Source organism: Drosophila gunungcola (genome assembly GCF_025200985.1).
Source record: "Drosophila gunungcola strain Sukarami chromosome 3L unlocalized genomic scaffold, Dgunungcola_SK_2 000002F, whole genome shotgun sequence".
NCBI lineage: Eukaryota > Metazoa > Arthropoda > Insecta > Diptera > Drosophilidae > Drosophila > Drosophila gunungcola.
The window spans coordinates 4989679-5012952 of NW_026453178.1; the positions used below are offsets into that span (position 1 = coordinate 4989679).

At 42.0% G+C, this 23274-nt stretch overlaps 5 protein-coding genes across 10 annotated transcripts; 2 read left to right on the forward strand and 3 right to left on the reverse strand.

Moving 5' to 3' along the window:
• The first annotated feature begins 84 nt into the window (after positions 1-84).
• LOC128257457 (protein ARV1) lies at positions 85-1161 on the forward strand. The gene is made up of 4 exons (XM_052988474.1): positions 85-246; positions 312-431; positions 486-624; positions 678-1161. Exons 1-4 carry the CDS (start codon positions 151-153, stop codon positions 1043-1045), a joined length of 723 nt encoding a protein of 240 aa, XP_052844434.1. The 5' UTR covers positions 85-150; the 3' UTR covers positions 1046-1161.
• A 221-nt stretch (positions 1162-1382) lies between these two features.
• Positions 1383-6862, reverse strand: LOC128257451 (WD repeat-containing protein 26 homolog). 4 transcript variants are annotated; one of them, XM_052988464.1, is made up of 4 exons: positions 6766-6862; positions 4268-5357; positions 2942-3894; positions 1383-2468 (listed from the first exon to the last, which is right to left on the reverse strand). In XM_052988464.1, the coding sequence occupies exons 2-4, from the start codon at positions 4727-4729 to the stop codon at positions 1988-1990; spliced, it is 1896 nt and encodes a 631-aa protein (XP_052844424.1). In that variant the 5' UTR covers positions 4730-5357; positions 6766-6862; the 3' UTR covers positions 1383-1987. The 4 variants fall into 4 exon arrangements, with proteins under 4 accessions (XP_052844424.1, XP_052844428.1, XP_052844427.1 ...); XM_052988468.1 differs by having other exon boundaries at positions 6835-6858; XM_052988467.1 differs by having other exon boundaries at positions 6475-6819.
• Positions 6863-7836: 974 nt separating this feature from the next.
• Positions 7837-14237, reverse strand: LOC128257448 (cyclin-dependent kinase 12). Of its 2 annotated transcripts, XM_052988460.1 has the most exons (9): positions 13869-14237; positions 13556-13612; positions 12693-13257; positions 11773-12635; positions 11555-11714; positions 10181-11429; positions 9728-10116; positions 8983-9456; positions 7837-8906 (listed from the first exon to the last, which is right to left on the reverse strand). In XM_052988460.1, the coding sequence occupies exons 3-9, from the start codon at positions 12899-12901 to the stop codon at positions 8747-8749; spliced, it is 3504 nt and encodes a 1167-aa protein (XP_052844420.1). In that variant the 5' UTR covers positions 12902-13257; positions 13556-13612; positions 13869-14237; the 3' UTR covers positions 7837-8746. The 2 variants fall into 2 exon arrangements, with proteins under 2 accessions (XP_052844420.1, XP_052844421.1); XM_052988461.1 differs by lacking the exons at positions 13556-13612; positions 13869-14237 and having other exon boundaries at positions 12693-13330.
• Positions 14238-14434: 197 nt separating this feature from the next.
• On the forward strand, positions 14435-17364 carry LOC128257450 (serine/threonine-protein kinase PLK4). Its single transcript, XM_052988463.1, has 7 exons — positions 14435-14621; positions 14681-14776; positions 14832-15603; positions 15662-16115; positions 16176-16692; positions 16754-16903; positions 16971-17364. Exons 1-7 carry the CDS (start codon positions 14586-14588, stop codon positions 17256-17258), a joined length of 2313 nt encoding a protein of 770 aa, XP_052844423.1. The 5' UTR covers positions 14435-14585; the 3' UTR covers positions 17259-17364.
• Positions 17365-18177: 813 nt separating this feature from the next.
• LOC128257455 (neuronal membrane glycoprotein M6-a) lies at positions 18178-23057 on the reverse strand. Of its 2 annotated transcripts, XM_052988472.1 has the most exons (5): positions 22623-23057; positions 20171-20383; positions 19147-19306; positions 18783-19087; positions 18178-18722 (listed from the first exon to the last, which is right to left on the reverse strand). In XM_052988472.1, the coding sequence occupies exons 1-5, from the start codon at positions 22624-22626 to the stop codon at positions 18445-18447; spliced, it is 960 nt and encodes a 319-aa protein (XP_052844432.1). In that variant the 5' UTR covers positions 22627-23057; the 3' UTR covers positions 18178-18444. The 2 variants fall into 2 exon arrangements, with proteins under 2 accessions (XP_052844432.1, XP_052844433.1); XM_052988473.1 differs by lacking the exon at positions 20171-20383.
• Between the last annotated feature and the right edge of the window lie 217 nt (positions 23058-23274).

Here is a 23274-nt window from a genome sequence, read left to right on the forward strand (position 1 = left end):
AATAGCTTTTGTATTTTGAACTTGTAACGGTTTAAAAGTGCATTGCTCGTATTTTTCAGTTTACAGAAAACGGTAATACTTATCAGCTGATGAACTCAAATGTTTGTTTATGCGGCTTGTTACCAAAATAAGGTTTGAATTTACTATAAAATGAGTGAAAAAAGGCGATTCGTGTGCATTAATTGTGGCCACAGAGTCAAAGAACTATTCAAAAAATACAGCAATTCCCTGAAAACCACACAATGCGTAAGAATACACACTTATTGCCAAAAAAAATCGTTGGTTTTAATTTCATCCGTATATAATTTAAGGATAAATGTCACCAAACTACTGATAAATATATCGAGTTCGAGGAGTTTATTATATTAATAGATGCACTTCTGCTGGACTCGGGGGCCTTTCGCCATATAATATATAATGGAGATTTTAAGGTAAGCTCTTTCAAAGGATTTTAATGTAAGACTCTGAAATGTATGCAATTTTAGTTATATTGGAAGATTTCACTGGTGGTGCTGCTTCTGGAATCTTTTGCCCTGTGTCGCCAAAAACTGCCCGACCATTCGGATGCCTCTTTACATGTACACGAAAAGGGTTTCTACACATATACCCTTCAAAATATTGGAGGTAATAGGGCACTGTTTTAATGACTTTCCTTAATTATTTGATTTACTTTTTAGATTACCTTTTTATGACGCTATTGCTGCTGATAATTACAGCCACTCTCAGTATTGATTGGATGAAGAAGATGGGTCTGCGCAGTTTCACTTTAATTATCTTCAAAGTGGTGCTCATTTCCAACCTATCCAAGTTCTTCCTTCTGCCCATTTTGGTGTGGCGCAACAACACGACCGTTTTCGGGCGGAGTTTGCACCATTTCCTGGTCATGGGCCATCACCTCTGCTCCCTGGTCATTGCCTTCGAGGCAGTGGGAGCAACTAGGAAGGATCTTCGATGGTGGGCCCTAATATTGGTAGTTATTGCCTTCGCCTTTAAGGAATCCGCGAGGCAGTTTGTCTCACTATTGCTGGAGGAGCATTTTACGTAAAGGAGAATTGTTATGGCAATTGTTTATAAAAGGCTGAAAATAGAAAACCAAATTTCCTATGTACGACGTTATTGCCAAATAAAGTAATACTAATTATTCAAACGATTATAACAAAAGCAGAATATTTAAAATGGATTGAGCTTTTAAAAATCGAAAGATTTAGGAACGATACCTAAAAATTTAATTGTATTAATAGTGTGATTTGTGCTTTCAGTTCTTTCTAAAAAATCTAACTAGGGATTTTCTTGAACTTTCCTAATTAAACCAGAGTATTAAAGATCAAACTTTATTCCGAAATTGATTAAAAACAACATAACTACAATAAAAAGAGCACACGTTCAATTTTCACTCAAATTTTATTGATTGCTTAAGACCCAGGTTAATCAAAAGCAAAAAATCGACATTTTAAAAACATATATAGAACTATTTTTTATTGTGTCTGCTGGTTATGAAATACGTCAATTCGTGTTACATACTAAATGTCGGAAACTGCATAGAACAAATCAAGTGGCAATTAATTTAAAATCAAGCAGATCGATTCCACTTTAGATTAATAAAAAGGTAGTTGAGAAGAGTCGCTTATATAGGCCGGGAAATATTACTTCGCATTGCCATGCACATACATAAAAAAGAAATCTGAGAACGAATTGATTTCTTGTTATAGCATAGTGTTAGCATAGATATGATGTTATGCCTCTCCTTTCGTATGAATGTACTTAAGTAATTAATGCTAATCGTAAGTCATGCTGCTCATACATATTGTTGTAATGGCAGTTTGTAGCAACGACGACACCGACGCGCAATCAGAGCGGGACGCATTTTGCATTTATATCGAAATCGAAATCAATATCGAACTCGAAATCAGGGCACACTATAACTAAATCAGCTTCCAATCCAATATCTACCCCACGCACACCCATTAGCTACGGCTCGCGATCGATCTTAAGTCATATTCCAGGAGGACGAAGACGAGCTAGAAGAGCAGTCGTCGCTCTCAGTCGTTGCGCCGCTGCCGTTCGGTTTGGGTCCCCAGATCCTCACGGTGGCGTCGTCGCTGGCGCTGGCCAGCAGGGACGGGTACACGGGGTTCCAGGACACACAGTTGACCGTCTTGGTGTGCCCGGCCAGCTTGGCCAGCGGCTCCTCACGCTTGATGTGCCAAATGTAGACGACCTTGTCCTCGCTGCCGCTGGCCACGAAGCTCTCGTTGACTCCGCCGAAGCAGGAGTGGATGGCGAAGTTGCTCTGTCGTATGCCCTGGAAACGGCGCACCAGGCACTTGTCCTCGATGTCCCACAGATGAAGGCCTTGGTTGGAGACGTTCAGCAGGGCCAGGCGGTCGGCGGAGTTGATGCTGAAGGTCATAATGGGATGTGGCTCCCTCAGAATATCAAAGTCTGAACGCGGGCTATCAAAGTTGTACCTAAGTGAACAAAATGGATGTTAAAATAAGCATGAGTCTATATTATACACTAATTAAGTTAAAATTATTGTTTTACTGTAAGGATTTACTGGCTTTTTCTAATGGACATTATGTCTATATTGTATTAAGATATAGAATTAAGATGTCATTGCCCCTTTTTTAATACTTTATATATTGTAAAATAAATTTGAGCTATAAGAGATATTTAAATGTAATTAATTTAAGTGATAATATTTTAAAAATCTATAATGAATACAAAAGATAGTTAGTTAATAAGGAGCAAAAAAACAAATTAAAACCAGACATTCGGGAATAGTTTAATAGGTTTTAAGCTAACAGTATCAGGACTAAATGTAAATAAATATTACTACAATGGATTTTCGAGATATTATCTTTAAAATAAGACCCCACAGATCTGATTCTTCCACATTTCGACTAGATAGATAACCCAACCAACCAGCAATCTTGCTTACCCTCTAATACGGTAGTGATTATCGGCCGCTAAGATCGTTTTGTTGTCCGCCCGAAAGGCGATGCTGTTGACGCGTACTCCCTCCCAGGAGTCCACAATGGTGCCGTTGAGGTCGCACAGGTAGAGCTGACCCTTCTGGCCGCCGCAGACGAAGCGGGCGCCATCCCGACTGAAGGCGCCGCAGGCCAGGCTGTCCTCCAGCGACTGCGAGAACTTAACCACCAGCTTGCCGTCGTCCACGTTCCAGATGTAAAGCTCGTGCGAGTCCTCGGTGCCGCCGACGAGGATGAGCTTGGAGTCGGGGCTCCAGCTGACGAAGCTCACGCTCAGCTGGGCCTGGCCGTCGAGGACGCGCCGGTGCTTGAGGGTCAGCTTGTACGGATCAACGTCCCAGATAATCACAGTGGAGTCCTTGCTGCCCGTGGCCAGCTTGAGGCCGTCGGGCGAGAACTTGCAGAACCAGACCTCATCGCAGTGGTCGGTGAGGATCTGGATGGTCTGCATGGGAAAGCCGTCCGTGGTGCAGCAGTGGTCTGTGAGCAGCGAGACCGTCTCCAGGTTCGTCTCCCATGCCATGTCGTGGCAGGGGCAGTGCTGGCTCTGCAGCTCCACGGCCTGCTGCAGCAGGGTGCGCAGGCGTCGCGGCGACATCATCACCGACGGCGGCATGAACGTCTGCAGGCGCTCCATGACCAGGGCCCGCGACAGGATGCCCTTGCCCTCCCACTTGGCGCGCTGGTACAGGTCTTGGTTGGTGGAACACATCATGTACGAGGACAGCTGGTGCACACGCGATATGTTGTGCTGCAGGGGCGTCAGCTCGCTGCGGAGGACGTGCAGGGCGTCCAACGGATTGCCATCATCCAAATGCTCTAAATACTTTTGCTCCAGTAGTATGAACTTCATTTCGGTGATCGTTGCCAGTTTTCCATTATCAATTAATGGCTCTAGGTCCTGCAATATGAAAATTTCATAAGGTATAAGAGAATTGCGGTTAAACTTGGAATTAAAATCTAAAAAACTACATGTTATATATTAAACTGGGTATAAAATGAAAATTAAATCCGTATGAAACAAGGAGTACATTTTGCCAAATTTTGTTATCCTTTCAATTTTTTGTTTTAACAGATAGACATAGAGATAGTATGAATACTTTAAATCAGTTAACTATATATTACATAAATATATTTAAATTAAACTTGGTTGGGTAAAAAAAAAAATCTATTATCCAAATTAAGTATGGTAACCGAGGGGGGATTAAGTTCCAAATGTTTGTTTTAAGGGATTGTAAATGCTTCTTTCTCCCTGCGAAGAATAGGCCAATTACCTTTAGATCTGAGTCTGCCTTTGACCAGTCACCCATTAGGACATGCTCCCTGAACTTGGTGGCCGAGGGGTGTTCCAAGTAGCACCCCGACTCCACCATGAGCGTTTTGACCGACTTGTCGAGGCCGACGTCGTGCAGATACTGTCCGATCAACCGGATGATCTCCTGGTTGGACTTGTCCAGCTGCACGCCGCTGTAGCTGGTGTTCTCCCGATTGTTCTCGCCGTCGACGATGCGGCTGCTGCTGCCGTTGTTGTTGACAACGAAGCCGTTGTGTTTTGAATCGTGGCCATTGGTGGCGGCGCTGCTGCCCGAGGGATTCTCGTCGCCGATACCGACGCTGTCATCGCCACTGCCGCCGGCCTCGCGGGCCACGTTCTCGGCACTGCCTGCGGAGTTGGGGGCGGAGCCCTCCAAGGGCCTGGAGCAGGAACCGCTCGACGTGGAAGTGGTGCTCTGCATGGTCGGTCCACTGCTTGTTGCCTCGGAGCCGGGTGTATTGCTGGTGCTGTGATCCCGCGGTCTCTTGTTGCTTTCGGTCGATTTGCGCTGCCCTCTGCTAGGTGTTTCCAAAGTTCCCGTGCTGGATGAGCCTGGCGTCGATGTGGCGTTCAATTGGTGCTGTAACTGCTGGGCTGCTCGCGACGTGGATGCCGCATCTATTGATCCTGCGGCGACGGCGCTGGCGACGGAAACAGAAGCGGAAACGGAAGCGGAAACGGAAGCGGAAACGGAACCGGTGGTTGAGGATGAGGAGCCTCCTGAGCGACGACCCTTTTTGCGCGGCGGCTGGTCCTCGGATGAGGCACCAGTTGCAGCAGCCTTTTTGTTGTTTCTATCAATTTTGAGTCCTTTGCGAACGCGGCAGCAACAAGCAGGCTCTGCCTCTGGCTCAGCCTCAGCCTCTCTCTCTCGGATCCGGATACGGAACCCGATGCCGATCCCGAGCAAGTGCCTCCAACCTGGACGGCTGCCTGATGGGCCTAGGCGGCCTGCGTCGACGATTGCACAAGGGGTGTCAGCGTGATTGTGGCTCCGTTTCTGGCAGTTGATAGCACTCGCACACGCTGATAGCAGTTCGATCTACGACCTGCGGAGAAGGGAAGGTATTTTATTGCGTTATATTGCAGCTACTTTGTAAAAGTGCAGTTCGTAATCTAAATGTTGATTGGGCAGCCAAAAAAACGCATACCACTTGTGGAACCCAAGTGCGAATTTCACGTTTTTCCTTTGGCTTTTGATCTACAGCATGTGGCTTATGGAACCCAGGTGTTATTACTTGATTTCTTTCGTTTCGATCTAAGACCACATTATAGTTCATCTACCTTATTAAAATGCAGTTTGCGATCTAGTTATTGATTGGCTACACAGGTTACATTGAGTTCCCTAATCGCCTCAAACCTTTTCTGAGTAAAATCAATCAATACACAATTCAAGGGTATTTGCATTCGGCTTTTTACATCCTACACATTTACACTCGTAGGCACATATATATGTACATACAATGTACATGCATTTTACGTACATATGTGCATACATCCCTAGACGTTGGCTGCACAGTGGTGGACAAAAACATTGAAATTACTTATTTAATTTACAAATCTAAAGACAATTTAAAAAGTTTAGCTGTTGTGGGTATAGTGGGTATTTTATACATAACTCTTAACGTTCAATAAAAACTAACTTATCTTAACTGATTACGATAGGAGTCATTCGTTTTCCTCGTATAACATATAACTTTTCTTTCTTGTAACGCTCAATTAGCTCTATAGAGTCGCTAACGAGAACTGGTTCACCCACACCACTAGAAAAAACGCACCCCCATATCATAGACCTTAAACAATGGACTTCATTGTAGCATAGAACGTAATTGAAATTTTTCAATATTTCAACCAAGATATGATAGAACAACATTTGTGATTTATTTAAATCACAAAATAGAAACCTTAATTAATAAAAAAAAAATAAAAACAACAATTAACCACCCATTTCTACAATAACAAAAACTAACTAACTACGTCATAAAATATAACCACAAAAGTTTAAAGATAAGCGTTTTTTGGCTATTAAAGGCCAAATAGAAGAACTTAAATTAGCCAATACTTCCGCCCCCGACTGTGTGGGCTCGTATTAATCAACTTTGCTTTGTTTTCGGTACAAAGGAAAAATACATCTATTTACATACACGCACAAATGGTTTTCCTCACTTTCTTTTTGAAATGTCTGGACCAAGTTCTTAGCCCCAAATATTTTGAAGCAGCTAAACACTTCTGGTAATCTGTGCATCCAAATCCACTCAGCTGGCTAAAAGTTCGCTAATACACTTCACTTTCCACTGCATTTCTCTTTTGGCCTTCCAAGTGCATCGTAATAATCGTTTAGGTATACAAACAGACACGCTCCCAGTCCCACAGATGCAGCCTTTTTTGTTGTTTACGCCTCTAAAATAGACCATCTAGCTGGCTTATCCCGAATTTTAAGAGAAGTTGGAAACACACCGTGAAACAATCGCCTAATTGACGGGTTTGCAATTAAAAAACAAAGGCGAACTGACACAATATACATACAAATCTGATGATGAAACGCACTTATATATATTCTGCACTTAGTGGGACCGCTCGAAAATACCAAATAATTTCGTTGGCCCAAAAACACAAAAAATACTAACCATTTCTTTTCAAGTGACCGTTTGCCGCCCACATCTTTCAACTTATTAATGTAATAGCTGTTGGAAAAAGTATTTAAAAATTCTTATTAAGGCTCAGATTCCATTTTTTTTGCAATACATTATGTTTAAGTTTAAGATTTTTGTTCTTAAAATTTAAAAATACCGCCAAAGCCAGATGCAACAAAAATATAAACTTTCTCACATTTTCCAAGTCTTTAAAATGTATCTTTAAAATAAATTATTTAAATCGAATATAGTTTTCTTCGATTTTTCTAAGAATTTAAAAAATTTTCAAGCAAAAGTAATTTGGTTTTAAACCAAAGCTGCAGGCATAAAATAAATTACCTTTAAACAATGTTATTTGAATTTTCTGCAATTTTTTTTTAATAATAGTACACAAAACTTAAAAAGAATATGCAAAATATGTTTTCATATTTAAGTATTAGGATTCAGTTTTTACAATGAAAATTTCCTGGTATTAAAAAAAAGCTTTAAAGACGACCACATAACTGCTGTTGTTTTAAAAACTTGACCTGAATAAATTCTAAAGAATCAAGTTAAATAAAAATACCTAATTTTTTAAATATATTCTGTTTTTACATACCGACATTAAAGATAGCACACTGCATAATTTTAAAACAATCGATTTTATATTTAAAAGCTTGTAAATTCTTTGAATAAACTGTAATGAACATTTTTTTTAATTTTTAATTCATTAATTAAATCAAAAAAATTTCTAAGCCCTCTCAACAAAAAACTTAGTTAAAATATAAAGAAGAAATGACTTAAAAACTGATACACAAAACCAATCATTAAAAGAAAAAAATAAAAGGATATATTGAAATACTATTTAAACCAGTAATTAAAGATGTTTAAATACGTCTAAACAGCTACCAATTGATTTAAAGTACACTTTATATATTTCACTTTTATTTAGATAGGGTTTGATGTTCCAAAAATGAATTTTGTCGATTTGATTTGCGTTTTGAGATATTACTTTTGTTGATCGTTTGTGTAATGGTAGAAATATTCAACCTATTTACATAATTTGGAGTGAATCGATTTCAGTCTCACGCACATCATGCAAGTAATTCTGATGCTGTGTGCGCTCAAACATCATATTAAAATATAAACTTATCAAATGCCTGCGTATGGGTAAATTAGTACATATTTACTTGATAAATTCATTTATAATTTACACTTTTCTTAAATACTTAGCAATAAACTAAACTAGTCAATACACTATATGTAGTCTATTATTATTTAACAATTTCTTTATAATTAAAATGCTAATCTTTAACTGCTTCACGATATACGCTTATTTCGTAGCTTTGAAACATGGTCACTTACAAATCGCCTTTGATGATACAAATACATACTGATTTACTAGTTTACATTTTGGTTACGCGAATTTATCATTCCCGTTCATGCACAAAGTCTGCCGATTGCCACTTTAGATTCCAAAATTAAAAACACTAATAGCAACGTAAATTGGGTTGAATATGTAAAATCATGATTTTTTCAAAAAGTATCTTTTGCAATTATATATAACACTTTTCGTTTATACAGCGATTGATTCAATTTGCCCAACATATAAAGCAATTTGTAAATGTAGCCAAGACTTTATTGAAGCTGTCCTAAACTCGACAGCGGCTAGAGCAACCTATTCTGGCCCTGTCCGTGGATAACAGAATCCCATTATTGGTTACGTTATTGCTAGTTACGGCTAGTTGCTAGTGCCACCAGGAACACTCCTCGCCTGCTCGCTGTTTGTAGCTCTCTCTCACATTGAGAAGCGAAGCATACAGCAATCATACGTCTCCCACCATGGCAGCTCCATGCTGTTGGTATTTGGTCGAGGCTATCACCGTGGGAGGCAGCGACTCCTGTTGTTCCCGCAGCTGCCGACGGCGCTTCTTACTCCACAGCTCGTGGCAGTCCTGCCACGTGGGCAACTGAGGCGTTGGCATTCTTAAAAAAGATGAGAACGTAAGTTGGTTGCTAGCTAACACCCAAAGGAAATTAACTCTGATTCCAATATACTCACTCGTCGGGGTTGATTTTCTTCAGCCACGGCGACCGGAGCGCATCTTCGGCCGTGATGCGCTTGTCCGGATCCAAGTCCAGCATTTTATCCAGCAGATCAAGAGCAGGGGCTGGCATGAACTCGAAGTCTTCCCGCAAGCGACGGCGGTGCGTCTTCTTCTGCTTAAGAGTGTGGAACAGAGGCAGCTTAATCACATTCGGCCACACGGCGGGCACCGGTGATCCGCAGATCTTCGATATGGTTTCAAGCTGAGCCATCTCTGCATTGGCTTGGAACAGTGGCCGCTTCACAAAGAGTTCTCCGAGGATGCAGCCGCAGGACCACACATCTATCGACGGACCGTAACGCTCCTCACCAAGCAACAGTTCGGGCGGTCGATACCACAGGGTAATCACTTTGTTCGTGTACGGTCGTTCACGATCGTCAGCATTGTACAGTCTTGCCAGTCCAAAGTCCGCCAGTTTCACTTTACCTCTGCAAGGAGCACAAAAATATATTCAATTCTCGGGACCAGCGATTAATCTTAAAAATAATATTTATATGGAGGTTCTGTAGACAATTTTGGAGTGAGTCTTGGGACACCCAATTCAATCTTTTAGCAAATAAGCGACTAAGAATAAAAACGTTTAACTGACTCTCTAAAGGTCATTTTACGTGGCTGGCATTAAGAGGTGAAACTATTCAGATTCTAGACTACTTTCCGCCCTTGCATTGTAAAATCCACCCAAATGTAAAATCTCCCCACCTGTTGTTCATTAAAATGTTCGAACACTTGATGTCCCGATGAAGAAAATTCTTTTTGTGGCAGTAGTTGAGACCATCCAGGAGCTGCTTCATAATGCTAGCGTTGTTCTCCTCATTGAAGTCGACCATGCCAGATTCAAGCAGGCCCATCAGGTCATGGTCCATGTACTCAAACACTAAGTAGAAGGATCCTTTGTCCTTGCGGAACTCAACGGCGTCCTGTTTGTCCGTCACAATTTCATGCAAGTTAACTATGTTGCGATGGTTTAGTTGCCGCAGTATTTTGATTTCACGCACTGCGGTAATGGGAAAGCCCTCCTTTTCGTGCTCGAGTCGGACCTTTTTCAGAGCCACCATGTCATTGGTATGATTATCTCGCGCCTTGTAGACCTGCAATGATTGTTAACAAACGATTAGGCATCTGATTTGGGCACATCTTAGTTCCAATTCTTACCTGTCCGTAAGTTCCTTCTCCTATTTGCGCAATCATCTCGAACACATCCACACAGCGCTCGCCCCAGTCGCGGACGTTATTTCGCGAGTCCCTGCGGTTGAGTATCACTGGACGACGACGGGTGGCTCCCTGGCCACCAGCTTTGCCAAGCACATTGCCACCGGCTGGGGCATCAAAGTCTTCGGGACTGTCGATAACATCATCGTCGCCACTTAGCTCTTCGCTGCCAGGAATTACCGGAGGCATCGGGAGGTTAAGCACGCTCTTGTTCGCGTTGGCGCTGGCGGTGGAATTGACGATCTTCTCATCCGATTCCTTTTTCTGCGCCGGCGAAGGAGATCTCGCGTTGACCAGGTCGAGGGCATTCATCCCAGGAGGCAGCGGCAAAGCGGTCAGATTCTTCGGTTTTAGATTGTTCCTGCTGGCCGATAAGGGTGCTACCAGCAAAGGTGGCTTCGACGGAGTGGAACTGTCCGGAACATCGGCGCTTGGACCCAGATTCGGGGCCAATATATCGTGCTCCTTGTTTGGCATGGGAATGTTGTTGAGGTCCACATCTGGTTTGCTACCCAGGACTTCAAGCCCATTGGAAGTCGTCGACGCCGCTGCGGGTGTTCCACTTCCAGGGCCAGATCGGCAGTCACCCGTGTTGGGCGTATTGCCATCCACCGAGGAACTGTTGTCGTTTATGGTCAGTGCACCGTTGCTGTTGCTATTGCTATTGCTGTTCTCCTCCTGCCGCTCTATGATCTCCTTCAGGGCCTTTTGCCTTTTGTGACGGTCCTTGACCAGCTCGGCAAATAGGCTTGTCTCGCTAATCTTCTTGATGTACTCCTCTCGCTTGTGCTTCAGGTCCCTGGACGTGGGCGACCTGCTGCGCGAGGCAGAGCTTGCGCTGCTGGCCGAACTGGGCGAACGGCGGCGGCTGCCCCCTCTGGTCCTCTGACGCATCTTTGGCGAGCGACGATGGTGATGGTGGTGCGAGCTGGAAGCTCCCACCGGCGACGGGGGTGAGGCGTCCAAGTAGCGCGAGCTCGTCCTCGGCGATCTTGAGTAGCGATCCCCAGAGGTACCAGCTCCGGAAGCACGCTTGGAGGACCTCGTCGCATGGGAAGACGGCGAGCTGGCCGTCGTTCCGTACTTGTGTTTGTGACTGCTGCCGTGCCGAAAAGCATTCGAACTTGTTCCACTGGACGTCAGGCCAACGCTGGGTGATTGTCGACTTCGCGAGTGCTGCACACTGGGGCTCCTTAAAAGAGTAGCGAAAAGTTATATTAATGTAGTGTTATCGGTTTCAATAGCAATTAAATAATAGCTCAAGTTGAAATAGTGTCCATACTTATGGTGCATTTATAAAGTAAAAATGTGCTTTACCTTGACGACCGCCTTGAATATCGATCCCTGCTGTAGCGTTCGTACTTGCCAGAGTGGTGTCTACTTTGTTCGTAGTTGCTGAGACCCACATCCCGGCTATCGCTGAACTTCCGTCGCTTGTGGGGCGGCGTGCTGGGTTGATGATTGTAGCGATCCAGCTCTGCAACGTTTTCCCAAAGTTGAATAAATTGTTTTAGATCAGAATAAGCCAAACCTACCCGGTGACAACCGTTTAACCTTCCTGGAGTCGTGACTGCTGGAACCGACACCAGAGTAACGACCCTGATATCCGTGATCGTGGCTGGAGCGGTGATGTGCATTCACTTCATCTTTGTGGGGACTATTTACATAGCGGGAGCTGCGTGAATCGCGCGCCACTGACCCACTTCCGCCGCCACCTCCACCGCCGCCGCTGGAGGAGGTGTAGTGCGAGGGCGGAGGAGTGCGTGGAGAGTTGGCAAACCTCGGACCGTTGCCACTGGAGCGGGTGGAGGGAGGAGGGGAGCGGTGCCGACTGCTGCTCGTCTGCTTGTTCGTTACGGTGACCTGCAGGTTGCTGCCCAGGGCAGAGTTGGCCGTCTCCACGGACGACTCCCCGTAGTAGGTGCTATTGGGATTGGGGCGACGCGCGGGCGGCGGAGTGGCCGGCGAACTGCTCTCCTTGAGGTTGCGTGGGGTGAAGGTGGAGGGCGCCGCGCTCACCGTCCGCTCGTTGCTCTTGCTCGGAGCCGTCGGCGGGGTGTAGGGCCGGTCCAGTAAGGCTTTAATGTCGTTGTCCGACATGGAATCGATGCTGGAGTACGACTTAGCCCGCTTCTTCTTGCGCTTCTTGGACTTCTTCTTGGACTTGTGTTTGTGCTTGTCCTTCTTCTGCTTCTTGCGCTTCTGCCGCTTCATCTCCGCCTCGAGCTCGTCGGTATCGATGGAGTCGCTGGACATGTAGATCTCCCTACCCCACAGCTCGTCCTTCGAGGTGTTGGATGCCTGCGAGGGATCCTCGCGCGGGTTGGTCGCCTCGCTGCTCGAAGTTTGCCTCGATCCGGCCGCACCGGGATCGTTAGAGTCTTCTGCTCGTCTATTTCTGCAAGGCAGTTGTGTTAAAGCCAACGCTTTGATGGGGGTTACATGTGCCTCTTACCTGTAGTTGTCATAGCCCTCCTTATCGGGCTTGGCACCAAGACGACCTTTGGGGAACTGATTATCCGCAGCTGGCTTTGGTTTTTTGATGTTTCCGGCTGCCTTGCCGGCGTCCGCGTCCAAGTCACCGGCCTCCTGGTCCGAGAAGTCCTCCGAGCTGACGTCCGAGTACTCCACAAGTGCGGTCGCCGCGGCAGAGGATGCATGCATCGTAGCGTCTCGACGGTCGGGATAGGAGCACTCGCAAGATCCGCAGACACCACGCTCAGTTCTCTACGGTTCGTGCTAGTATTTCGTTGTTTTGATCGCTATATCTACTCGAATTGCCAGTGACACTCCGGCATTTAAGTTTTTTGCGGCTTGGTGGTGAGATTTTCCTCGGGAGCAGCTCCAATTTTATTTACATCGCTGCCTCTCAGCACAAGCACATATTCGTGTGACGTTTTCTTTACATGATTATCGTGGGGATATGTGCTAATTCACAACGCCGCAGTCGCGCAAGCAATCGAAAACAGTCGGCACTGCACTGCACTTCTCTTGAAAGTGGATTTAGTGTTCGGTTTCCACTGAAATTAATATAAAAAAAATTTATAACTTGTCATTTTAAGGTTATAATGAAGTGCCGAGTGTGGCCAATCCGCGCATGAGGTGAATAGCGGACGAGTGCGTGTCGTTGCCACGGATATTTAAGCGATTACTATCGCAGGTCACACTGGAGTAATACTTCAATAAATAACAAATATTTTGTATTTACTTTAAATAAATTAAAAAGGCCTCACAGTAAATATAATAATAAGAATTTGCTTATTTTATAAAGGGAAATAATAGTTTCTTCTTGATTATTGATTTGCAGTAATAACTTACATGAATTAAAAGAAATGCCAGGAAGAGAAAGTTCTGGGACTGCCGGGAAACGTTAAACTGTAAAAATAAACTAATTAATATAGTTTTATCTATTATATTTAAAGACTACATTTTCAAATTAATGTTAAGGATTTCCGAGGACATTTTCCAGCACTAACTCAACACTGTTGCTCGTCGGTGACGTAGTGTGTGAGAGCCCAAGGTTGTGTGCGTGCCTTTATGTACGAGACACACACCGCCGCACATAACATACATACTTGCAAATGCGAGTGTGTGATGTGGGTCATTTTATTTTTCCTTTCTGCGGACTTACCAGTTTTTCGATGTAAATTATGCAAACACCACTTGTTAACAACTTTAATGCCGCCGCCACTTGCTGCTGGCCCGTTTCTTTGTTTTGGCTGTCGGCAAACGCACACGCTGAAGCTCTAGTATTATTAAATAACACGGCTCGTATTCCGACGTTGTTTATGCTTTCGAATCGAATTCTTTACGCGAAAATTGCATTAGATTATTGCGGGATTGGTACATAGATAAGAAAGTTGGTTCAAATGCAAGTAAGATGTCTCATTAGGCATTGTTTAGGTAGTAAAACCATTAGAATAAGTTTGACATGATTATGATTTTCTGCATTTGCAATGGCTGGCAATATTCTCGGCGATTAATCAGCCAACCATCGCAAAGTAATCTGGTCACTCTGGGAAAGAGTTGTTGAACGTTTCTCTATCGATATTTGAATTTTCGCCGATATTTATTTTGTTTAAATAAAGTAAAGCCAGTTGGTTTTATTAAACATAAATGGTTTTATTGAATTATTTATCTACATTTGTTCCCAGATATAGATATCGAAAACGGAGCATTCGTAAGTGTTGGTAAACCAACTTCTGCAAACTCACTTCAAAGTTTCCCAACACTAACGGTGGCGTTCCCTTTCAAATTTTTGTTGGCTTGTTTGTTTACATGGCTTTGGTTGATTAATAATAACAATAAATAGCAAGTGGCTCACTCAGTCTGTGAAACAAAGCAAACTATGTTGTCCAATCGGGCCTTTGGAGAAACAATTGAGGTGGGTGCACCGGAATCTCGTGATCCCATTGAAATTTCAAGCGTTGTTTGCCTTTGCAGGACTATGAAGTACAGCACTTGTTGGGCAAGGGCGGTTTTGCGAGTGTCTACAAGGCGAGATGCCTGCACACTCACCAAGATGTGGCCATTAAGATGGTAGGGACCCCTACGATATGGTGAAAACCTTAGTTAATCTTTAATTTGCCCTCAGATCGATAAGAAACTGATCCAAGGCACTGGGCTCACCAACCGCGTTCGACAGGAAGTGGAAATCCACTCCCGCCTGAAGCACCCCTCTGTTCTCCAGCTGTACACCTTCTTCCAGGATGTCAACTATGTGTACTTGGTGCTGGAGCTGGCCCACAATGGGGAGCTTCATCGCTACATGAACCAAATTGCTAGACCCTTCACAGAGGCGGAAGCTGCCTCCATATTAAAGCAGGTGGTGGCGGGTCTACTGTACCTGCACTCGCACAACATCATGCACCGCGATATCTCGCTTTCCAACCTGCTGCTAAGCAAGGAGATGCACGTGAAGATTGCTGACTTCGGATTGGCCACCCAACTGAAGCGACCGGATGAGCGGCATATGACAATGTGTGGAACTCCCAACTATATATCTCCGGAAGTGATTTCCCGGGTGTCCCACGGCTTGCCAGCGGACGTCTGGAGTGTTGGGTGCATGCTGTACACGCTGCTGGTTGGACGACCGCCCTTTGAGACCGACGCCGTGCAGTCAACGCTTAACAAAGTGGTCATGTCCGAGTACCTAATGCCGGCTCATTTGTCCTATGAGGCGCAGGACCTGATAAACAAGTTGCTGAAGAAACTTCCACACGAACGCATTACCCTCGAGGCGGTGCTCTGTCATCCTTTTATGCTGAAAAGATTGGATAGTAGCACAAGCGGTGGCCACTCGACGCCGGGAGTGTTCAGCCAGAGCCTGGAAAGCGGTGACAGTGGAATCATAACGTTTGCCAGCAGTAAGTATTCATTTGAATGCGCTTGTTGGTGGTTTTTCCTCTGATCATTCTAATTTAGGTGATTCAAGGAACTCCCAGCGAATTCGTTCTGTGGACAACTCGGGGCCACAACAAGTGCTTCCCCAAATACAGGAGGAGTTCATGCAGGATCACCATCGACGAACTTACGAGCAGCCTGGTTTATTTCGGCAAGCATCAACTGGAGTGGCAGAGCAAAATTGGCCAAGAACTGCTCAGGTTCCAGCTTTTCGCATGGATATGGATATGGTACAAACTTCCAGACCAGCGCCTCTTAAGGAAGAGCGCATTTCGGTGTCACCATTGAACACCAAAAGACTGCTACCGACGCGTTATAAGACGAAGAATGCTATAATGAGTATTTTGCGCAATGGTGAGGTTGTCCTGGAATTTCTAAAATTTCGGCCAAAATTAAATGAAGATCGCGTCACTGATATTTGCCGCATATCGGACGACGGACAGCGTATCATAATTTACCAGCCAGATCCTGGGCGGTAAGACAAGTCTATTGATTAAAACATAAGAAAATATGTTAATATTTTTATAAATTTCAGTGGCCTACCAATAAGAGAGCAGCCACCAGATTTTCAAATACCAAGCGGCGACTGTGTTTATAATTACGAAACTTTGCCCAGTAAACACTGGAAAAAATATGTGTACGGTGCTCGATTTGTGGGCCTGGTGAAAAGCAAAACACCAAAAGTCACATACTTCAGTGCCCTAGGCAAATGCCAATTAATGGAGACGATGACGGACTTTGAGATTCGCTTCTATTCGGGGTCAAAGCTTCTAAAGTCGCCCTCCGACGGACTTAAGGTCTTCGATGCAAATGGAATGTTGCTGTCTGATCATTCCTGCTCGGAGCCGCGATCCTTGATAGAGCATGGAAACGAGTGTTTTACCCACTGTGTCAACATTAGTAATGCCTTGGAGGTTGCTCAGACGAAAGACAATACGTGTTTTCCGGTAACAATCGGACGAAGACCCATCACAGATGTTCAGCCAGCTCAGAGATTGGATGGCTTGCGGGATACCACAAACTTTGCGTATTCCACACCAAAATCAAATCAGGTAAATTTTTATTGTTGAGCTTATGAGTGTATTGCTGCATGAATAAATTTTAATTCTGCAGGGTTCAATCAACTTTTCCGTAAGCACTATTTCGTCGACTCAAAATACCACAGACTTCGGAACCAACTACTCGAGGTCAAACATGCTAGCCGCCCATCAAAATGTCCCCATCAAGCGTATCAACGTTCCTGATGTTGGAATCGCTACTGAGGTAATGCTCTTTTGTATATTTTTATTAGTCATCCCTACTAACCATTTTAATTCTTCCGCTGTTTTAGCTCTCGCATGGAGTTGTCCAAGTGCAGTTTTATGATGGATCCGTAGTGTCAGTTATTCCGCACATACAAGGTGGAGGCATAACTTTTACCCAGCCCAATGGAACTTCAACCCACTTCGGCAAAGACGACGACTTGCCATTCGCGGTCAGAGATAGAATCAGTCAGATTCCCAACATTCAGTTGAAGTTAAAGACCGCTCCAATGCTGGTAAGCGGCAGGAAGATTGACTACAACAATGCAATGACTCCCAAAACGACAACGCCTTGCTACAATCGCATACTTTTATAACTAAATCAAAAAAAGTCCGCTCAAATAGTTTCTTAAGTTTGAACGAATATATTTGTATTGTAAATTAATGGTAAATATATATTTTATAAGTTTTTCCCAGTCCTCATTATAATGCTTAAATCAAATGTTTTGATTAAAAAATGTTTAACGTAAAAAAGAAATTTGACCAAAATTAAAAGTAACTATGTTTTTCCTATTTAACATTTAAAGATTTGCCTTATTTTAATTGAATTGTTTTCGGGTAGGTTTTGATGACAGTTCATATTTCTTAGGGGCAAAAACATTTTATATTTCTAAAATTAAATCTTAGTCCCGAATCCACCAATCGATTGAAACAGATTTTATCGTTGATTTTACTCAGACATTTTTATTTAATTTTTAAAAGTCTACGTGTAAACACTCTTATGTCGTTCTACCTTTTTGTATAAGTGTGAGGTTAGAAAAGTGTGGTATAAAATATATTAATATTATTACGTTGGTTTATATATTAAATACAAGATAAATATATATTTATACTTACTCCAATCTTTAGATTAACATTGTCTTATAAAACTGCTGCTACCGCATTTACAGAAATACTACGGCAGGATTCGTATTGCTTTCAAGTTGTAGATGCAATAGTGAAATATACACATGTAAACGTAATTTCTTGTACAGATTTTAAAGATAATCATGCACGGATGGATTATACTATATAATGTTAAGCTGCTGATTAGCTTACGTATTCGTATATTAATAAAATGCATTCGGCAATTCAGAAGAATCAATTTGAGCATAAGCATTTGTCTTTTATGTTTGTGTGTGTTTATTTCTCGAAAGGTGAAAACAAACAGAAACATCATAATGAATGTAAGCTAACTTAATGTAATGGACGGAAAATTAATGTTAGTCAAAGAGTGCACGAATATAAAAAGCAGGATTTCAGTGGGATATTTTCATTTGGCAGTGTTTACTTGGATAAAACTGCTTACATATCTGAAGGCGTTTGAACATAAATAATAATTGAAGCCACTAACTCATTAAATGAACAAGCAAAATTTTAATCCTTAGGTCTAAACGAAAAATCTTAACTAAAGCATGTTGGTTTTCGATGGAGTTTTGTTCATTGTTCGTTGTATGATGCGCGAACATCTCAAATCGCGCTGGACTTCTCTTTAAGCTCAAATTGAATCTTCTGAAATATATCCTAGAAGCGATCCTTCGAAGTGGCACTGTACTCGAGCTCGTTAAGGTTTTGGATCTCCTGCAGCTCCTGGAACTTTTCGTGGTCTCGAATATGGGCATAGTTGGCGGACAGGCACATCAGATAATGCACCAGACTGAGCAGCACCAAAAGTGTGGACAGGGTGGCCAATATGAACATGACCTCTGCGTTTTCCACGCCGTCCTTGCAGAAAGCCTTTATCTCGTACTTTTCGCAGACCTTCATATCCTCGAGTTTCGTATTTGGTGGAAACATAAAATCTGTAATACAATTGAAATATTAGATAGTTGATATAACATAGATGTTTTGAAAAGACTTACGGAATTGTGTCAAATCAATGCAGCTTTGGGAGTGCTCCACACTCGAGCACATGTTCCAGAACATTGTGTAAATAAAGGTTACCACAACCAGGAAACACAGAATCAGGCTCCAGACAAAGTTTAGCAGGTAGGTTATGCCCATGAGAACGGCGCATGAGATCCGACCGCCCACTCGCGATCGCCACGCCCTGTAAACCTTATATCTGGTGGCACCGGTGGCCAGAAATCCGACGAAGAGAATCATGAATCCGAGGGCTGCCATGCCGGCTCCAATTATTACAAATATCATCTGCACCGCTTCGATCCTAAATAAATTATAAAGTTCAAGTAAATCATATTTGGGCAGTGCTAATTAACTGCTCACCATATCAGTCGCAGGTGAAAGACCTGGTCAACCATGATGACGGTGAGTGAGGCCCCTCGGTACATGGTGAAGCAGAAGATGCCCACTCCCAGGAGGCACATGAGAGTGGCTATCAGAGTGGCGTATGGTATACGCGCCATGCATGATTGGCAGCATTCTCCTGGAAATATTAAGATCAGTTTATGAGATAAACATCTAAATTTTAATTTGTATATAAAGTGAAACCTTATCTTATACAATTAGTAATGTTTCGAAAATAATTTATGCAGGGTGACTAAAAAATAAAATATATATTTGTGAGAAATATAAACTCATATGAAATTAAATTTATTTTGGTTTAAGACCTACTTTTATTTAAACTTTAAATTAATTACTTATATTATTGTTTTTTATTGTGAATGGAAATCTATAAACATTTTTATGACAAGTGTCTAAATAAATCCAAGCCTTAATGTGGATTTTAAAAGATATAAAAAAAACTTTTACGTTGGCAGATTTGTATAAACGTTAAATGTAATCTTAAAAATTATCACCATCTTGAAATTATCAAACCGGAAAAGCTTCTAATGTTTTTATAGTTTATTTTTCAGTAGAAGTTAACAGTATGGATAATTTTGTGAATTTTTAGCTCTTAATAATCATATAAATAAGTGGTTAATAAATCATAAATTTAAAAGAATTAAGTCACTACAGAGGGAAGAAAATAACTTCGGATATACTTATAAAAAGAATTTAAAGTAAGCTAAATGAGAAATGTGGATAGCGTTTTAAAAACATATGTGCAGGTACATTTTAGACGAATACACATAGAGACGAATACGAGTTGCTTGTGCAAGCATAGGTGGAAAAAGACAGTGATAAGATAACAGGTGAAGCAGCGACTATTGGTTACAGGTTGTCCAGTGATTCACGTAAAGCAAAATAAGCACAAGGTGTACACACAATTCTGTGAGAGTGAAGTCGTTTAATGGCACAATCGGAATGCATTTAGTGATCCGGGAATAGCCTGGATTTCGGATCGTACCTTCGCCTCCGCGCTCTGTGTACCTGTCCAAGGAGTGATCCGAGCGGTACGAGTTGCGCCTGCGGTTCTGGATGGACGGATTGTACGGATTTCCGTTGTAGGCGCGCGTCAGGACTCCGCCATCGTCCTCAAAGTTCGTCTCGAGCAGGATCTCCTCGCGGGGATCCCGGATGCGATCGCGGTTGTTCCCCTTTCCCGGCATACTGCACAGTGCTTTTTGGGAATCGGGAGTTACAGAGAGGTTTTAGTTACACACTGCCCTTCGGATATATGGTGTTCGAGCTGGGGCTCGGTGGAATTGATCAGCACACAATGATTCACACGCGCAGCGACGTCATCCAATCAAGAGTTCCAATGATTATAATTAGTCTTGTAGTAATGACTGCGAGCAGCGGACTGACGCTCCCGTACAAAAGAAAGCAAACTTAACAATTTCAAACTCTGAATGGGCTGTCGTTCGACATCGAATAGGTTCTCAGATCTCCGAAAGAGAGATAGCTAAGTAACTGGCTCTTTTAAGTGCTCTTTCAAAGAGCGTAATGTTCTCATTCAGCGATATGAATACACAGCCCAAAATATCGACAGGTTTAAACTAAACTAATTCATTTAGATCATAATTTATATTTTGTTTTATTAAAAAAAAAAGAATTTTCTTTTTTTTGAAAAGAGGCTTCTTGGATTTTGGATGGCTTTAAGTTTAAGTGAAGTTTTTTTGAAGACCCGAAAATTTTCCCCATGGGTAGGTCCCTGCTACCGTTACTTTTGATATAACTGTTGCCATCAAACTGTCATCTTAAAATTAAACAATATATTTTTTTAGGTGTATAGAAGGCAAGGTTTAATTAATGAGACAATTAGTTCGAACTTGCTGGGAGAAGTTCACTGCTTCTGTCAGGTCAAAGAGTCACACTAATAAAGGAAAGAAGTTAACCCCATAGAAATATAAGAGGGAATAAACTTTTTTTAAGGATGAAAAAGGTATATTAAGTTGATTTTCCGATACACCGGTGCCTAGGTAAAACTCTTTTGATGCTGATCAAAATTATAAAAATATTTACTATGTATGTGTAAATTATTGGGTCATTCTCTTTCTGTTACATCTGTTAATGTAGCAGGCAAACATCACATCCTTGTTCCTTTTTAAAGTATGGCATTCAATTCCTTCAAATGTAACTAAGCTTATTATGTGCTTAGTGACAGCTTAGAGTCTATCCAAGACAGACGGGACAACGACCTCAGAGAAGGAAAATAAAAAACATCCAGATGACATCCTGCCAGCGAAGCGAGTGAAGAGCCTAGGCCCTTTAAATGCATCCGCATTTGAGAGATTCTCACCGGAAGTGGAAGTCCCGCGGTGTCTGTGGCAGACGGAATGGAATGAAAATTGCCACCGAGGCTTTGCACCAGATGCCGAAAGCTGGGTGCCAATGACACCAAGACACAAGCAACGGCTCGGCATTAGAGCCAAACATTAATTCCGGTAGCGTGCAATGACTCTTGGCGCACAAAATAATGTCAGCTGCTAGAGCGTAAATATAATAATTCAGGAAGACGAAGTGTAAACGTTAGTACTCTTGGCAGCTCTGTCAAGATGGAGTCCAATTATTCGGAGACAACAAGCTTAAAAAGTTAAAAAATTCAGTACACGACTATTCAACCCAAACTTTTAGCCTAACATTTGAATATTATGCACATGTATTAGGAAATACAAATTTTTTATAAAATTTTTTTAATATTATTGTAGCGAAGAGTGGGGTTAGAATATGTTCAAAATATTTTAACTAAATGGTGACACATCGATTTAATAACGGTATTTAAATTGTGTTGAACACCAATCCTTTGATTTAAGAATGAGATGTTATTTTTTTACATTTCTTACTTAGTTAAACAGCCTTTGCAAATTACGCTTACATTTTTATTAATCTTGACTTGTTTTAAATAATCCCAACTACCATTTCTTTTTATAAGAAATCATTAAATTGATAATGGTCACTGAACATTTCTATATTACCTTGCGGTTTATTATAAAACACTACAAGGATTTTTGTTAAAAATTACAATAGTATGTTGATCAAGCTAAATAAAATATTTAAATTTACTGAAGACCTTAAAGAAGTTGCTTGACTCAAAATAATAACTATTATCAGCTGGCGCCGCCTTAAAAGGAGTAATGCCTTTTTTTTTAATGTTCTGTTAAGGAAGTGTTGACCAACATTTTTTGGATAGAGGTCGACCATCAATGCATATATTTTAAAACAAACAGTCTTTACTGCATGGCAAAGTTCGGACCAAAGCAACAATACCCTTAAAATACATCAAAGCCCTGATTCCCAAGTAACAAGTTATTAATAATTTGCCCAATTTGAATGCAAGCTTAGTGAGGATTATTATTTTCCTGGGAGTTTTAAGAGTTTTACAACTTTGGTTAACCCATAGTGTTCGCCCAACTTACCCATTTTGAATGGCTGTGAATTGATACCAGTCTCCGCAATTAAATTATTTCATTTAAATATTTCCAACTAGCAATGCAAGTAGTTCTGCAGTGCAATTTGTGAGTTGTGTTGGAATTTCTGAAGACTTTTACATCTGTTTGTAGGTATACACAAACGCACAAACACTCGCTCTACTTGGCACTCAAAACAAGTTTTAAGGTGTGAGCTTCGAAGTGGAAGGGTAAACTAAACTCGCGCTTAAACTGTTGGCGTTGCACTTGATGATTGTATCGTATTGCGATAATAACCGAAAACCACAGGTGGTTTTATTAACGGAGCTTTTAGTTAATTCCTTGCTCGCATTTATTATCCTAGGCCTCCGAAACGACAACTGAATTGGACCAAAAACAAAGAGTATCTACATCTACACAATTCTTGTTGCGATTACGAAGCTGGATTTATGTACATCGATAGCACTATCGATACGCCAAGCGTTAGTCCATTTTGTTTGGTATATTTTATTTGGTATATAGTATTTTTAATACGTTTTACTAGTTGGATTAATTTTTAAATTTAACTAAATTTAAATTTAAAAGTAACATGCGTCAATTCTCTACATTCAAATTATTAGAATATGTTGGAGAGCAAAACATTCATTAAAGGGGATTCCCG

Coding starts and splice junctions, on each gene's coding strand:
- LOC128257455 (XM_052988472.1), bottom strand. Junction 19,307..20,170: donor CACAGAGCGCGGAGGCGAAG/GTACGATCCGAA, acceptor TAATATTTCCAG/GAGAATGCTGCCAATCATGC. Junction 18,723..18,782: donor CATTGATTTGACACAATTCC/GTAAGTCTTTTC, acceptor ATTGTATTACAG/ATTTTATGTTTCCACCAAAT.
- LOC128257448 (XM_052988460.1), bottom strand. CDS start 12,901: ATGCATGCATCCTCTGCCGCGGCGACCGCACTTGTGGAGTACTCGGAC. Junction 12,636..12,692: donor GAGGGCTATGACAACTACAG/GTAAGAGGCACA, acceptor ACTGCCTTGCAG/AAATAGACGAGCAGAAGACT. Junction 11,430..11,554: donor TATTCAAGGCGGTCGTCAAG/GTAAAGCACATT, acceptor TACTCTTTTAAG/GAGCCCCAGTGTGCAGCACT.
- LOC128257457 (XM_052988474.1), top strand. CDS start 151: ATGAGTGAAAAAAGGCGATTCGTGTGCATTAATTGTGGCCACAGAGTC. Junction 247..311: donor CCCTGAAAACCACACAATGC/GTAAGAATACAC, acceptor ATATAATTTAAG/GATAAATGTCACCAAACTAC. Junction 625..677: donor TACCCTTCAAAATATTGGAG/GTAATAGGGCAC, acceptor TTTACTTTTTAG/ATTACCTTTTTATGACGCTA.
- LOC128257451 (XM_052988464.1), bottom strand. CDS start 4,729: ATGCAGAGCACCACTTCCACGTCGAGCGGTTCCTGCTCCAGGCCCTTG. Junction 3,895..4,267: donor AGGCAGACTCAGATCTAAAG/GTAATTGGCCTA, acceptor TTCATATTGCAG/GACCTAGAGCCATTAATTGA. Junction 2,469..2,941: donor AATCACTACCGTATTAGAGG/GTAAGCAAGATT, acceptor TTGTTCACTTAG/GTACAACTTTGATAGCCCGC.
- LOC128257450 (XM_052988463.1), top strand. CDS start 14,586: ATGTTGTCCAATCGGGCCTTTGGAGAAACAATTGAG. Junction 14,777..14,831: donor AAGATGTGGCCATTAAGATG/GTAGGGACCCCT, acceptor ATTTGCCCTCAG/ATCGATAAGAAACTGATCCA. Junction 16,904..16,970: donor ATGTTGGAATCGCTACTGAG/GTAATGCTCTTT, acceptor CCGCTGTTTTAG/CTCTCGCATGGAGTTGTCCA.